The sequence below is a fragment of the Lynx canadensis genome, chromosome E1 (genome assembly GCF_007474595.2).
Source record: "Lynx canadensis isolate LIC74 chromosome E1, mLynCan4.pri.v2, whole genome shotgun sequence".
NCBI lineage: Eukaryota > Metazoa > Chordata > Mammalia > Carnivora > Felidae > Lynx > Lynx canadensis.
Window position 1 is genome coordinate 19,831,978 of NC_044316.2, and position 13,920 is coordinate 19,845,897.

Genomic DNA, 13,920 nt, shown 5'->3' on the forward strand with positions numbered 1-13,920 from the left:
GTGGGCTGGCGGCCCGAGGTCTGTCCGATGTGCAGGGGGCCAGCTAGAGCAGCCTGCGTCCCGGGGAATCCCGAGACTGCACGGAGTAGCTGGGCAGGGTGAGTGGGAGTCTCCCTGGGAGACGAGGGTGGAAAGGGACCCCTGGGAGGGGGGGTGCAAAGCTGCACGGGGTCTCTGGGGAGCCCCCACCGAAGCCCATGTGTATGGCTGTAGGTGTGCCTGCATGCAGGTGTGAGAGGCGCCTGCAGTCAAGTGCAGGAGGATTTGCAAGGCTGGGCCCCTGCTCCCCAGGCCCGGGGCCTCAGCATTCCCCACTGGGGTCCCTCTGGCCCGCACGCCAGAAGTTCCTCATCTTCCTTCCCTTCTTGCCTTTTCCTTCTTGCTTTCCTCTTGTCCAGGGTCAGGATTAGGGGCGGACAGGATGGAGCTTGACCTCTCTGAGCCTGTTTCCCTGTCCATGCATGAGATGGTTGGGTTGGGCGATCTCCAAGGGCTCTGGGGCCTTCTAGGACTTTTAAGTGGTCGTCCATGCCCTATTTGGATGTTTCCTCTGGGGGCCTTGGAAATATCCCAGAGGCGGCCTGGACCTCTGTTGGCAGAGGGCTAGGGACAGGAGCCCGTGCGTGGGGATGGAGGTGGGACACCTGCAGGGCCCCACTGACCCCACTGCTATGTGTGCTTCTCCCTCAGTTTGACCCTGGGAACACAGGCTACATCAGCACAGGCAAGTTCCGGAGCCTCCTGGAGAGCCACAGCTCCAAGCTGGACCCGCACAAACGGGAGGTGCTCCTGGCTCTCGCCGACAGCCAGGCGGATGGGCAGATCGGCTACCAGGATTTTGTCAACCTGGTGAGCATTCTGGGGCTCTTGCTGCTGGGAGGGACCTGTTTGGGGTGTATGGCTTAGAAGACCAGGGGTGGTCCTGGGTGACTCAGTCCGTTAAGCATCCAACTTTGGCTCAGGTCATGATCTCATGGTTTCGTGAGCTCAAGCCTCGCTGCCGACTCCGTGCTGACAGTGTGGAGCCTACATGGGATATTCTGTCTCTCCCTCTCCCTCTGTCTCTCTGTTGTGGGATTCTCTTTCTCTGTTGTGGGATTCTCTCTCTCTGCCCCTCCCTCGCTCACTTGCACCCTCTCCCTCTCAAAAAACAGAAAACAAAACAAAACAAAAGATCTTTTTGGGCAACTAAAGGGAACTGTTGACTTGCAACATTGAAAAAGTCCAGGCTTCAGAAGGTGGAAGGACATCTCTGAGGACCTGGTTTCTCATTGTCACTCGGTTCTGCCTTCTGCAGCATCAGCCCATACTCAAAGAAGCCCCTGGCAGTTCCAGACTCTCCGTGTGGCAGCAAAGTGGCTGCAGCTGTTCCAGCCCTTACACCCTCAGGCCCTCACCATGCAGAGGACGAGAGGGACTCTTCTGTTCCCGCACAAGGCTTGGGATTTCCTCCCGCCTATTGGCCTAGATTGGGTCAGTGGGATGTGTTGATTGACGTAGGCCAATCGGTGCCTACCCATGGAGCTGGGGGTGGGGTCAGTTCCACGGAGAGGAAGGGCTAGGAGTAGGAAGTGGGAGGTTATCACTGGAAGAAGAAGAGCTGGAGAGTGGATGCTGAGAGCAATGGGGCACTTGGGTGAAGGCCAGACCTCGTCAGACCTGCTGGCTGGGTACCTACCGTTCTGGGTAGTCGGAGGGGCTGGAGACAGGCGGCCTGTGAGCCCTGCCCACTGGTCCAGTGTCTTGGAGTAGAGACTTCTCCCTCAGTAGGAGGTACTGCTTTGCTGTCATGGGGGCCACTGTGGTGGGGTTGGGATGGCGTTCAGGGGGGCTCAGCAGGAAGCATCCCAGCAGGGATGCGGATGGACAGGACAAGAGTAGAAGCTGTATGAACTAGCTGGGTCAGTACAAGGCCAGAAGCCTCCTCCCGGTTTCCCTGTTGGTGAAGTGAAGATAGTCACCCCTTTTCTTGCCATCCGTGGAAGGGCAAGAGTGAAACGACTCGTGCGAAGTCCCCCAGGCTCCTAGAATTCAAAGGCACCGGTGATGGGGGGGTCAGTACCGCCCGTGCCTGCCATTTTGCCTGGTGAGCTCTCTGACATGGGTGTCCAGGCTTTGGGGCTATTTTAATTGCCTGGTGATGGAGACCTGCCTTTGCTCGGAGGGTAGCATGATTGCAGGGAGCAGCTGTAGGGTTTTTTAGGGCTGTTCAGAGTGGAGCCAGAAAGCAGACCTCCGAGAGGGTGGGGGATGGAGCTGAGCTAAATGGAGGAGTCAGGATTCACAGGATGGGTGGTGGGGGTGAGCCCTGTGACCTGGAGCCCAGCAGTGGCTCGGGCCAGTCCTGCGTGGGCCCATCCACATCCACACCCGGAGTGCCAGCACGACTGCCACATGCCCTGCTCAGTCTCAGGCCAGAGGGAAGGCTTGGCTGGGCCCACGAAATGCTTCTCTCCAGCTGAGGATCTGTGGGTCTTCTGCGTGAACCCCAACGGCAGATTGCTTGTTGCTGTCAGGATTTCTGTGTTCACGCTCTAAGCCGGAGCAGCCAGCCAGAGCCTGGATTTGTGTGAGCAGGGCTGCCTGGAGACCGGGACTAAGGGGGGGCTCGCCAGGAGGGGAGCTCTGGGTAAGGCAGCGTGCCCAGAGAGGACCTGGGTCCTGCTCCTGCCCCTGCCTTTGCCACTCACCGAGAAAGATCCTCTGAGCCTGTGTTTTCTCATTTGTAAAATGAAGCCAAAGGATACCTTCCCTCTTCAGGATTGTTGCGAGGATTAAATAACCTGGAGTATTAGAAAGATTTTGTTATCTCTAATGTTCCTTTACCAGCTAAACCCGCCTGCATCCTTTGTGGGCCCTTCCCCAACCCAACCCAGGTAGAATGAACCCGCCTTATCCAGAGCCCCCACAGTGCTTTGCCCAGGCCTCTCTTCTAGCACAGACCACGTTGCATTACACCTGGGTGGCCAGGGTTGTCGTGTACGGGTGTGCAGCTTGTGTACTGTACAAGGATGCCTGCCAGTGAGGTGAATGGGGACTGCAATCCGGCCTGGGTTTTGTTCACCAAGGCCTAGAATGGGTTCATCCACCTGGAAGAAGCGGCTCCCTTATCTAACTGGCACAAAATGGACTCTGGAGTCAGATGTAGCTGGATTTGAATCCTGACTCTTTGGAGAAAATCCTGGTGTTTGGGAAAATTACTCACCTCCAAGCTTTAGTCCCCATCTTTGTAACGTGAGGATAATCCTGTGCACCGAATAATTCACGTGTGCCTCTGCTTGTAAGCTCCATGAGGCCTGAGACGCGGGGTGGCCCTAGACACATCAAGGGTGCGGGCGAATGGCGAGTGTGTGTGCGCAGTGCTCGTGCTGAGCCCACCTTGCCCGGCTTCAGGGTGTGGCTGTGGGTGTGCTGTGAGTATGTGTGCTGTGCCCACTTGGGGATTGGGAGAGAGGATGGTAACAGGGGCTACAAAACAGTTTGACAACGTGATCCTGTCTCGGGTTTGCAGTGAACACGAAGCCCCAAGATTGCCTCCATTTACAGAACTCCTGCACCAGCGAGAGGAACCAGATCCGAGCTTTGTAGGCATGGAGAGAATGAGAATAGGGGATCAGTGGGAGGGGTTCATCTGGAAAGGCCTCCTGGAGGGGGTGAGCTTTAAGCCAGATTTTGAAAGCGAAAGACCATGGAACCCAGGAATGGAGCAGGGGTGCTGCAGACAGAGGCTCATTCTACCTTAAACCCCCGTGCCTTGGTCTGGCCTGGTTCACCAGCCAGCCCTCTCTGGGCTTCTGCCATCAGGTTTAGCCAAATGTTCCCTGATAGGGCCACAGTCCCAGGAATATGTTGATAACCCCCACCCCAGCTATCCAGTGGGGGTACTGGGGGTGGGAGAGTTTTATCTCCCCGTAAGAAGGATCTGGAGTATGGTTGTGGAGGACGGGTGGGACGCCACAGAGGCCCCAGGAGGCTAGAAGTCAGCAAGGCCGGCCGCCTGGTTGCTGGGAGTCAGGCTGACCACAGAGCGAGGCCGCCAGGACTCCAGTGAGGATGCATCGGGCAGCCTGAGGCTGCGGACAGTAGGGCCGGTCCTCAGACAAGGCTCTACAACCGGTCCCTTGGCGCGCCAGGCGTTCCAGGCACTCAGGAGTGATGACCTTCCACAAACACAGCTCTGGGTTCTCGTTCTAGAGACCTCTCTGCAAATTGGTCCACCTCACCAGGGCTGCCCACCTCTTCCCAAGCTGGCATCTCTAAGGACTCGAGCTCCTTCTCATCCTTCAGTTCTCGCTCAGTTACCCCCTCCTCGAGAAAGCCCTCCCTGACCACCGTGGGACAGGGCTGGGCTGCCTCCTGCGTGCTCCCCCAGCAGCCTTCACGCTGAGCCGCGATTGCTGGTTTCTTATTTGTCTTAAGCACCATTGTGTCCTCTGTGCCTGGCAATGTGTTGACACTCACTTGTGACGGATGGATGATGGGTAGGTAGGTGGAAGGAAGGTACGGTGATCATTGGTACAGGTTCTGAGTTTGAACTTGGACTCCTAAACCTCTCTCTGATTTTGTAGAATGAGGATGTTCACCGTCCTTGTCTAACAGGTAGACTAGTTAAGAATATCCAAGGAGGGGCGCCTGGGTGGCGCAGTCGGTTAAGCGTCCGACTTCAGCCAGGTCACGATCTCGCGGTCCGTGAGTTCGAGCCCCGCGTCGGGCTCTGGGCTGATGGCTCGGAGCCTGGAGCCTGTTTCCAATTCTGTGTCTCCCTCTCTCTCTGCCCCTCCCCCGTTCATGCTCTGTCTCTCTCTGTCCCAAAAATAAATAAAAACGTTGAAAAAAAAAATTAAAAAAAAAAAAAAAAAAGAATATCCAAGGAGCCCAAAACAAGTTGCTTTAGAACATCTGCCACGTGGGACCCGTGTAGAAGAAAGAGAAAGGTGGGATGAGGCCTGGTCGGTCCAAGGTATGTGCTGAGACCCCGAGACCCCAGTTCTGAGCCCTTCCCCCCGCCCTGTTTCCCACGCAGATGAGCAACAAGCGGTCCAACAGCTTCCGCCAGGCCATCCTGCAGGGCAACCGCCGACTCTGCAGCAAGGCCCTGCTGGAGGAGAAAGGGCTGAACCTCTCCCAGCGGCTCATCCGCCACGTGGCCTACGAGACCCTGCCCCGGGAGATTGACCGGAAGTGGTACTACGACAGCTATACCTGCTGCCCCCCGCCCTGGTTCATGATCACGGTCACGCTGCTGGAGGCAAGCACAAGGGTGGGGAAGGGGCTGCCCAGCCCTGGGGTGGGGGGCGCGGAGGGGGTGGGCAAGAGGCTGTCTGAGATCAAGACAGGAAGGGCAGCGTCTCCTCCACCACAAGGTGGCGGGTGAGGCCGAGTTGCCAGTCAGGCCATGTTACAGGGCCCGTGAGTGTTGTTAGAACCCCGGGACCACAAGGATATTCCGAAGATTATTATTGCTGCAGCAAAATCCCCATATGACCACCCCCTACCAAAACAGCAGCAGCAAGAACAATGTCCTAAGCTTGTTGACGTGGGGGATTTGGCCAGGCTAACTCCTTAAAACTAAGTTATTTTAGTTCCTCCCTGGTGAGGAACGTGGACCAGTCGTTTGCTCCCCCAGAACTCCATCCTCCCCGCCTCCCGTAGAGCAGGGATCACCAGGCCCGCCTCCTTCTCCCATAGAACTCCTCTATTTAGCGCAAGAGTGCCTGGTGGCGCTTTCTGAACACAGAAGCATTACCCAAAATGCATATGGGAGGGAGTGTTTATGAACAGGTAAATGTGGGCTTAACGTATTTTGAAAGAACGTTCTCCCCTTAGGGAATCATCCGTCCCTATCGTTATTCTAAACGTCTCCTGCTTATGCAGTAGAAGTCAAAGGTACCGTTTTCTGAGTGTGTGCCCCTGTGTGAGAGACTGAATTCTTTGGCTGCTGAGCCTAGAACCCGTGGGCCCCCAACCCCAGCTCCTGAATGGTGTTCCGTAGTCTGCAGCATTTCTCTTCCAGAGCCACGGGCCTAATTACCACCACGGCATATGTTCCTATAAAGCTGATGCCGAATCAAGTGGCAGGATCATTAAGCTCCATGGCGATCTTCTTCTTTTTTTCCTGAATCAGAATAGCTGGTCTGCAAGGCCAAGCACTCCTCTGTTTGTTGTTATGGCTTCATCCAAGCGCATGTTGAAGATGCGATGTTTCTGAGATATTCTTGGAATCGTTCTCCAAATGCTTACTGTGTTGGTCTATTTATTAAATTCTATTTGAGGACCAATAATAATGAGCTGCCTTGGGAGCTGTATTTGCTGCCACACCACCCGTGTCATGTAAGATGGACAGAACGGCTCCCCAGAGAACCCAGGGGAGTTCATCTGCTGGAGGGTGGGGATGGGGACGCTGGGAATGGCACAGGTCCCGCCCAGGAGGCCCGAACCCCACACCGATTACAGCCTCATTCGCTGAGTACATGACACGCACAGCTGGCCCTTCCTGTGCTTCAGCACTTTTCAAACCTCATGACCACCTGGAAGCGTGGGCATCCCCATTTCCAGATGAGGAAACCAAGGACCAGAGCGTTCAAGTAATTTGCCCAAGGTCATCCAGAGAGGCGTCCAGGTTGGTTTCAAATTTCCAGAAACTGCAGCTCTGTAAACTCAAACCACCAATCAAGAAGAAAATGCTAAAATAACTGTTTCAGAGTACTTGTACTAAAGCCCAAAACTTTTGTTTTACATATAGCTTCAGTAACTTGGTTTCCTGGGTCCACAACAGGGAATGGGAGGGACGTGGTGGGAAGTTATTAGAAGGGGCCCACAACCAGCCAGCAATAGGGAGTAAGAACCTGGCTGTCATACCAGGTTTACAACCTGCTGACAACCTGGCAGTATGGGTGAGAACAAAAGAAAATTTCGAAGCCGACCTGAGTCTTAAAGAAACACGCAAATTGGGGCCATTTACTGTAGGACTGAAAATCCCAGGGATGCCCGGCTGGCTCAGTCAGAGGAGCTTGCGACTCTGTCTCAGGGTCATGAGTTCAAGCCCCACGTTGGGTGTAGAGATTACTTGAATAAATAAACTCTAAGAAAACAAAAGCACGTGGGTGGCTCAGTCGGTTGAGCGTCCGACTTCGGCTCAGGTCATGATCTCATGGTTTGTGGGTTCAAGCCCCATGTCAGGCTCTGTGCTGACAGCTCAGAGCTTGTTTCAGATTCTCTCTCTCTCTCTCTCTCCCCCCCTCTCTCTCTCTCCCTCCCCTTGCCCCTCCCCCGATTGTGCTCCCCCTTTCTCTCAAAAACAAATAAACATTAAAAAGAAAAAAAAAGAATGGGGTGCTTGGGTGGCTCAGTTGGTTAAGCGTCCAACTTCAGCTCAGGTCATGATCTCATGGCTTATGGGTTCAGGCCCCGTGTCAGGCTCTGTGCTGACAGCTCAGAGCCTGGAACCTGCTTCGGATTCTGTGTCTTCCTCTCTCTCTGCCCCTCCCCTGCTCACGCTCTGTCTCTGTCCTTCTCTCTCTCTCTCAAAAATAAACATTAAAAATTTTTTTTAAAAAGGAAGGAAATTTGGACACATGCTATAACATAAGTGAATCTTGAGGACATCATGCTAAGTGACATAAGCCAGCCACCTGTGTGAGTCCGCCTAGATGAGGCACCCAGGGGAGTCAAATTCATAGAGACGAAGTAGAATGGTGGTTGCCAGGGCTGGTGCTTAATGGAGACAGAGTGTCACTTTTGCAAGAGTTCTGTGGATGGTGGCACTGACAGCTGCACAACATCGTGAACACACTGGATGCCACTGAGCTGTATGCTGAAAACTGATGAAGGTGGCACATTTTATGTTATGCGTATTTTACTGCAACTCAAAAAAATCACCTTGTGTAGAATTGCCTCTTCCCCCAAACGGGTATGTAAGTTTTTGCTGCAATTAGTTGAAACCCCCCCGAGCCTTTCCCGCCTCGCACCGAGGAGGTGCGGGCAGAGCCCACGTGACCATTTAACACAAAATAACCAAACCGAAGTGGGGTGAGAGGTGGCCGAGAGCTAGGCAGGGTGCCGGCCATAGGGGCTGTCCCTCATTCTCCGAGGAGGAAAAGTGACAAGTTCCTGCAGGGGATTCCGAACGTTAGCACCAGAGGGGCTCCTGGCCAGTTTCGCGTCTAGTAACAGGCCCCTGCCATTCTGTTTTCATCCAGGTTGCCTTTTTCCTCTACAACGGAGTGTCGCTGGGTCAATTCGTGCTGCAGGTAACCCATCCGCGATACCTGAAGAACTCGCTGGTTTACCACCCACAGCTCCGCGCGCAGGCATGGCGTTACCTGACGTACATCTTCATGCACGCGGGGTGAGTGCCTACCTTCGTTCGCTCTGGATAGAGTCCCCATAGGAAAACAAGAGGTCCAGAGAGCCTAGAAGGAAATATGTTTCAGTTTGTTTTTATCTTCCTGGACACAGGGTTTGAGGTGGCTCCTTGAAACTTACCTAATACCAGAAGGTAGTTCATTACTGACACAGTATGGAAAAGGGGAAATAGATGGAGGAAAATGCTAAGTTTAAGCCCACAGTGAAAGCGGTACAAATGTAGGTTACAAGTTCGTTCTGAGCTTCCTAGTGGCCAAAGCAAAAAGGGAAGTGTCAGCTACCAAGTTCATGATCCATAAACTGTGTGTGTGTCAGTGCCCCCAGAAGTGGAATAAAGGACAGGTTTCTTGAAAGCGCCTTTCTCCCAAGGTGGTCTCCATAGGTGGTGAGAGTCTTTTTGAGGAATTCTAGCAATAATTATAGTATCTGTTGATGGGATTCCCTGCCCAGGCTGCCCAAGCCTGTGACTCCACAGTGGGTAAGACTGCTGCCTTATTTCCAGGACTGACCTCTGGCCTTCCTTGATCTTTTGGGGTGAGGAACAAGAATGGACAAAGCCTCCAAAGCCTCTTTGTCCATTCTCTGCCTCTGGGAGCTAAAAGCCTGGAGGCCAAAGTGGACAGTGCACAGAGGCTCTTAGCTGAGGCCCATAGTGGTGGCCTCAGGCCTTTCTCTGGCTATTGCTTCTAATGGGGCAGTGCCTGCCTGGGAGAGCCCTTGGAGGAGTTTCTAGGTCTGTGATTTTGAGGGAGGGAGGGGCTCTTGGCTGGCGCTGCAGCCGACAGGAGATAGGGACAGCTGGCCAACATCTGGGATGAGCCCAGCCAGGTGACCTATGATCCAGGGGCCCACTCTGGACCAGTGAATCCAGTGCGGTAGAGAGGAAGGAGTTCGGATTGGGACGCAGGAGCCCTGAGTTCCCCTCACCGGGTGTCTTCTAGTCTCAGGCTCTTGCCTGTAAACCAAGATGACAGGACCGGAAAACCTCTGCAGTCTCTCTGTGAATCTGATGCTCGCATCCGGCTCTTTTCCAGTGCGTTTGTCTGACACTTCTAACCCTTCGGCTGGCAGTCAGGGCTGGAAGATTCCAGGCATGATAGGAGTGTAGAACAGAGCCCCATCTGTCTGAGCTACCTTGCAGGTGCCCTCCTGGGTAGACAGGTACTCACGTGTGCCCAGCATGGCACAGTGATTAGTCTCCAGGCAGGGCCTTGCAGACCAGGCCCAGGGCTGTGACCCAGGCCAAGGTCCAGACCCCTCATGATGTGCTCTGTTACCCTATAACTTAAACATCTCCAGGAAGCTGTGCAGGTGCTGTGGGCTCAATTTACGTGAGACAGTGGATGTTAAAGTGCTTTGTAAACTTGAAAGCACACACTGATATAGCAATAGTAACATGACAACTTTTTCCAATAACATAGGCATTCGGCTAGACACCAGTTAGCAACAAGATCTGGTCGTAGATGTATGATAGTATAAAAAGGAAAGTATTCATAGGGTAAGAAAACCCAACCCTGAGTGTTGGGTAGAATGGGATTTTAAGGGATTTCATGATATTTGAAGGGATAACTTTGAATTATTAAGTTCTAAGAGATATCTCTAATACTTACAATTGTTTTTTTTTTTTTAACGTTTATTTATTTATTTTTGAGAGAGCGAGAGAGTGAGCAAGGGAGGAGCAGGGAGAGGGAGAGAGAGAATCCCAAGCAGGCCCCATGCTGTCAGCACAGAGCCCGACTCGGGTTCCATCTCACGAACCGTGAGATCGTGACCTGAGCCGAAATCAAGAGCTGGATGCTTAACTGACTGAACCACCCACGCGCCCCTCTAATGCTTGCACTTGTCTTGAAAACATCTTTCTCTTTGAACATCAGTAGCTCTTACAAATGTGTAGTGAGCCAGAGTAACTTCGTGGCCTGGTGAATGGAGCAGATTCTGCCCATCAGGAACCCGGGCTGTGTGACTGTAAGCCAGTCAGTGTCCCTCTCTGAGTCTTGGCTTCTCATATGTGAATGGATGGATTTGCTGGATCTTAACCGTGGTGAGGCGCCTTCTCACTATGGCAGGTGCAGGCATTGCCAAGCACTGCCCAGGCCCTGCACTGTTCCTTCCTGTCCCAGGTGGCAGGCAAGGTATGCTGTTTCCAAGACGACCTGTCTGCATTGTAATTCCTGTCCCTTAGACCCAGACCATGAGCTCCTCAAGGTAGGTATAGGGTCTTATTCCCTGCTGGATCCCCAGCATCTTGGCATACAGTGTTTGTTGAATGAATGAGTGAGTGAGTGAATGAATGAATGAGTGTATGAATGGAGTGGTCTTTCTGTACAGGATAGAACACCTGGGACTCAACGTGGTGCTGCAGCTCCTGGTAGGGGTGCCCTTGGAGATGGTGCACGGAGCAACCCGCATTGGGCTTGTCTACGTGGCTGGCGTTGTGGCAGGTAGGCAGGTGGGCTGCAAGTCCACAGGGGTAAACTTCCCCAGGGTGGCTGGGAGACCCCATGGGATTGGGCAAGCCCCCGGCCTCCAGCGATGCAGGACTCCCATCGCCAAGGCTCGTAACTACCAGGGTTAGCAAACCTCCTCTGGAAAGGGGACTACCATCCAAAGAGGGAGGCATGTGATGGCAAGGGGAGGAGACCACAGGATGTGGAACAGGCAGATTGACCGGGGTTTCTGTCTTTATACTGCCATGTTGTAGCTGTGTGAGCTTGGGGAAATTCCTTAACCTCTCTCGGCCCCCTTAGGTTTTAGGAGGGAACTAATAAGATCTGCCTGTAGGGTGTTAGGAGGGTGGAGTGAGGTGACAAATGGAGTAACAGTGCCATATAAACTGCACAGGCACAGTAAGATCCCTGTAGGGACATCCAAGGTGTGGGTGGAGCCAGGCCCACCCACCAGGCCTACACCTGTCCCCTTGATTGACCCCCTGCTGACAGGAAGCAGGTCTGGCCTAAGAGGTAGTGAGCACTCACGCCAGCTGGAGGAGACTGGGGCCCTAGCTGACTCTGCTCACACGGCGAAGGACCATGACCTTGAGGATGGCCGGCCCTGTGGCCAGTGGGACACCCCCTCTCCTTCCCTGGAGGGAGGTTAGGCTGGCTGGGGTGAGCCGGGGAGAGCAGACTGCATTTCTGCAGAAAGAGTCTGCACCAACCGGGTTTCTGAACAGAGGGATCTCCCTCGTGATGTTTCCAACCTTATAGCTGGCTGCTTCTCCTCCTCCTCCTCCTCCTCCTCCTCCTCCTCCTCCTCCTCCTCCTCCTCCTCCTCCTTCTTTTATTTATTTATTTTTTTATACAAGGTTTGCCGCCTCAGCTCTTCACCTTGACAGCTGTGCCCAAGGGAGCTTTGTGTGTATGTTTAAGTAAGATCTTAATCCTTTCTGAGTGGCATTAAAGTTGTCATCAGGAGAGCAGGGTGGCATTGACCTTGTAAACAATGAGCAGACAGGGACCCTGGGAGTAACTGAGGTGGCTTCAGGAATCCAAGAGGGAAGAGTCCCACCCCACTCACCCATTCGAAGCTGGTCTGCTAGTTCAGGAACCCTCAGCTTGGGAGATTGGCCCCTCACCTTCTTCATTTCTCTGTGTGCTGCGGGTGAAAACTTGGCCACCTTGGACAGCACCCACATGAGCTTCCCCAGCATCCAGCACCTTCCACATCCTTTAGCAAAGGTCTAATGAGGATCTCTGTGTGCCAGACTTAGCCACCCACGCAGTCCCCGAGTCTTGACATCTGGAGATTCATAGCCACATTTTCTATACCTACATACCCAGAGACCCAGATGGTTAATGGCGAGGAACAGGAAAGACACTCATAACACTTGCAGTTAGTAGTCAATTAGATGGGAGTGCCAATAACCCAGAAGACGGAAGTAAGATTCAAGATGACTCAGGCCTCACCCAAACTGATGACACCCAGCAGGAAGGCAATGCAGGTGTCACTCGCCAGTGACCCCGGTGCAGAGTGGGATGGTGCACAGACAGAAGGGATCCTTGCCAACCAGACAGGAGGGGGTGGGGCTGTATCATAAAGCAAACAACATGTACTATTCTGTCTGAGGCATTGATTCAGACCAGAGGTCACTCTGGTCACCATAAATCATGTCATTGATCTTCTGGACTGAGTTGATTGATCTGCCTGCACCCCTTCCTTCCCTGTCTACTCTGTGTGCATCCCAGCTCAGAGAGGCAGCTCCATTCACAGCCAGCCAGACCCTGACCGGATAGCCAGTAGTTAGCAAGTGTTGGCCATGTGCAGGCAAGCAACCCCTCGAGGCAAGTACTATTACTCTCCCCTTGCTGCAGGTGCAGAAACAGCCTTAGGGTGTCTCAGGGACTTGCCCGAGAAGACCTAGCTGTAAGTGGCGGAACTGGCCCCAGACCCAGGCTGCCTGACCCCAAAGGCTGTGCTTCAAACCACTACCGTATGTTATGAGAACCAGAAGGCAGGCCTTGTCCTTGTGCATGTTATTTATTGTCAGAAACCAAGGGAAGTCTTTTTTTTTTTCTAATGTTTTTATTTTTGAGAGAGAGAGAGAGAGAGCAAGCAGGGTAGGGGCAGAGAGAGAGGGAGATAGAGAATTCCAAGCAGGCTCTGTGCCGTTATCTCAGAGCCCGATGTGGGGCTCGAAGTCACAAATTGTGATATCATGACTCGAGCGGAAGGTGGGTCGGACACGAACCAACTGAGCCACCCAGGCGCCCCACCCAGAGAGGTCTTAATAGACATCAGACCCCACCATTTAGCTCCTGCCCGATGAAAATATTGCAAAGGCAAGGCCATCACATTTTGTAGCAATGACAGCCAACCTCTGCTGAGAACATCCGATACTCTGGGCCTGTGATAGAGGATGCACATACGTTTTTCCTGTATTGGCAAATCTTATGAGGTGGGTACCGTCACCTCCATGTCACAGGTGGTTCAGAGAGGTGAAACGACTAGCTCAATTTTCTTAGAAGGACGAGGGAAGTACTAGAAGTGAGTGGGAGCCCCATGCTTCTAACCAATGCTTGACGTGTCTCTTGCTTCTAGCTAACTATCACGTGGCTAAAATTTAGGTACTTTAAAAACCAGTATTTCAAGGGCTCCACCCAACTTTTCTTATAGATTATATAGATGATACACCACGTGTGCATCCCCAGAGACTTAACTCAGGGTTTGGCATATGTTAAGCAGCAAATATTTGTAGAACAAAGGAGAGACTACATACATAAATAAAGTTATATTGCTCAAAGGTAGATGTTCTGCTGATTTCTATTTGGATTTTTTTTGTTTTAATGGCCAAGGGAGACGTTGGAAAACACCTGCTTTAAATTATTTCAGGCTAACATCGCAGCTGTGCATTATGATAAAGTCACCAATTTATCTGCGTGCTGGTGTGGGCCCAGAACTTTTTCAAGAGAGTTCATAGTCCAACCAGAACTAGTCCCTTGGCCTGTGCAGAGGTGCGTTTCACTCCATCTTGCCATTCTATCCCCATCCTCTGCCCCATGACGTCTGGGGCATTCATACTGGCCTTATGGAACTGTCATCCATGAGGCTAGGTTCCAC

General features: G+C 52.9%; 1 protein-coding gene across 1 annotated transcript in view; it reads left to right on the forward strand.

Annotated features, from left to right (window-relative positions):
- Positions 1-693: 693 nt before the first annotated feature.
- The window catches only part of RHBDL3 (rhomboid like 3), a 32,459-nt gene continuing 19,232 nt past the window's right edge, over positions 694-13,920 (forward strand). Inside the window, exons 1-4 of the mRNA XM_032591193.1 lie at positions 694-849; positions 5,024-5,248; positions 8,199-8,347; positions 10,693-10,805. Coding sequence (XP_032447084.1) covers positions 5,024-5,248; positions 8,199-8,347; positions 10,693-10,805 — 487 coding nt within the window. The 5' untranslated portion in view covers positions 694-849. The remainder of the gene's footprint in view (positions 850-5,023; positions 5,249-8,198; positions 8,348-10,692; positions 10,806-13,920) is intronic.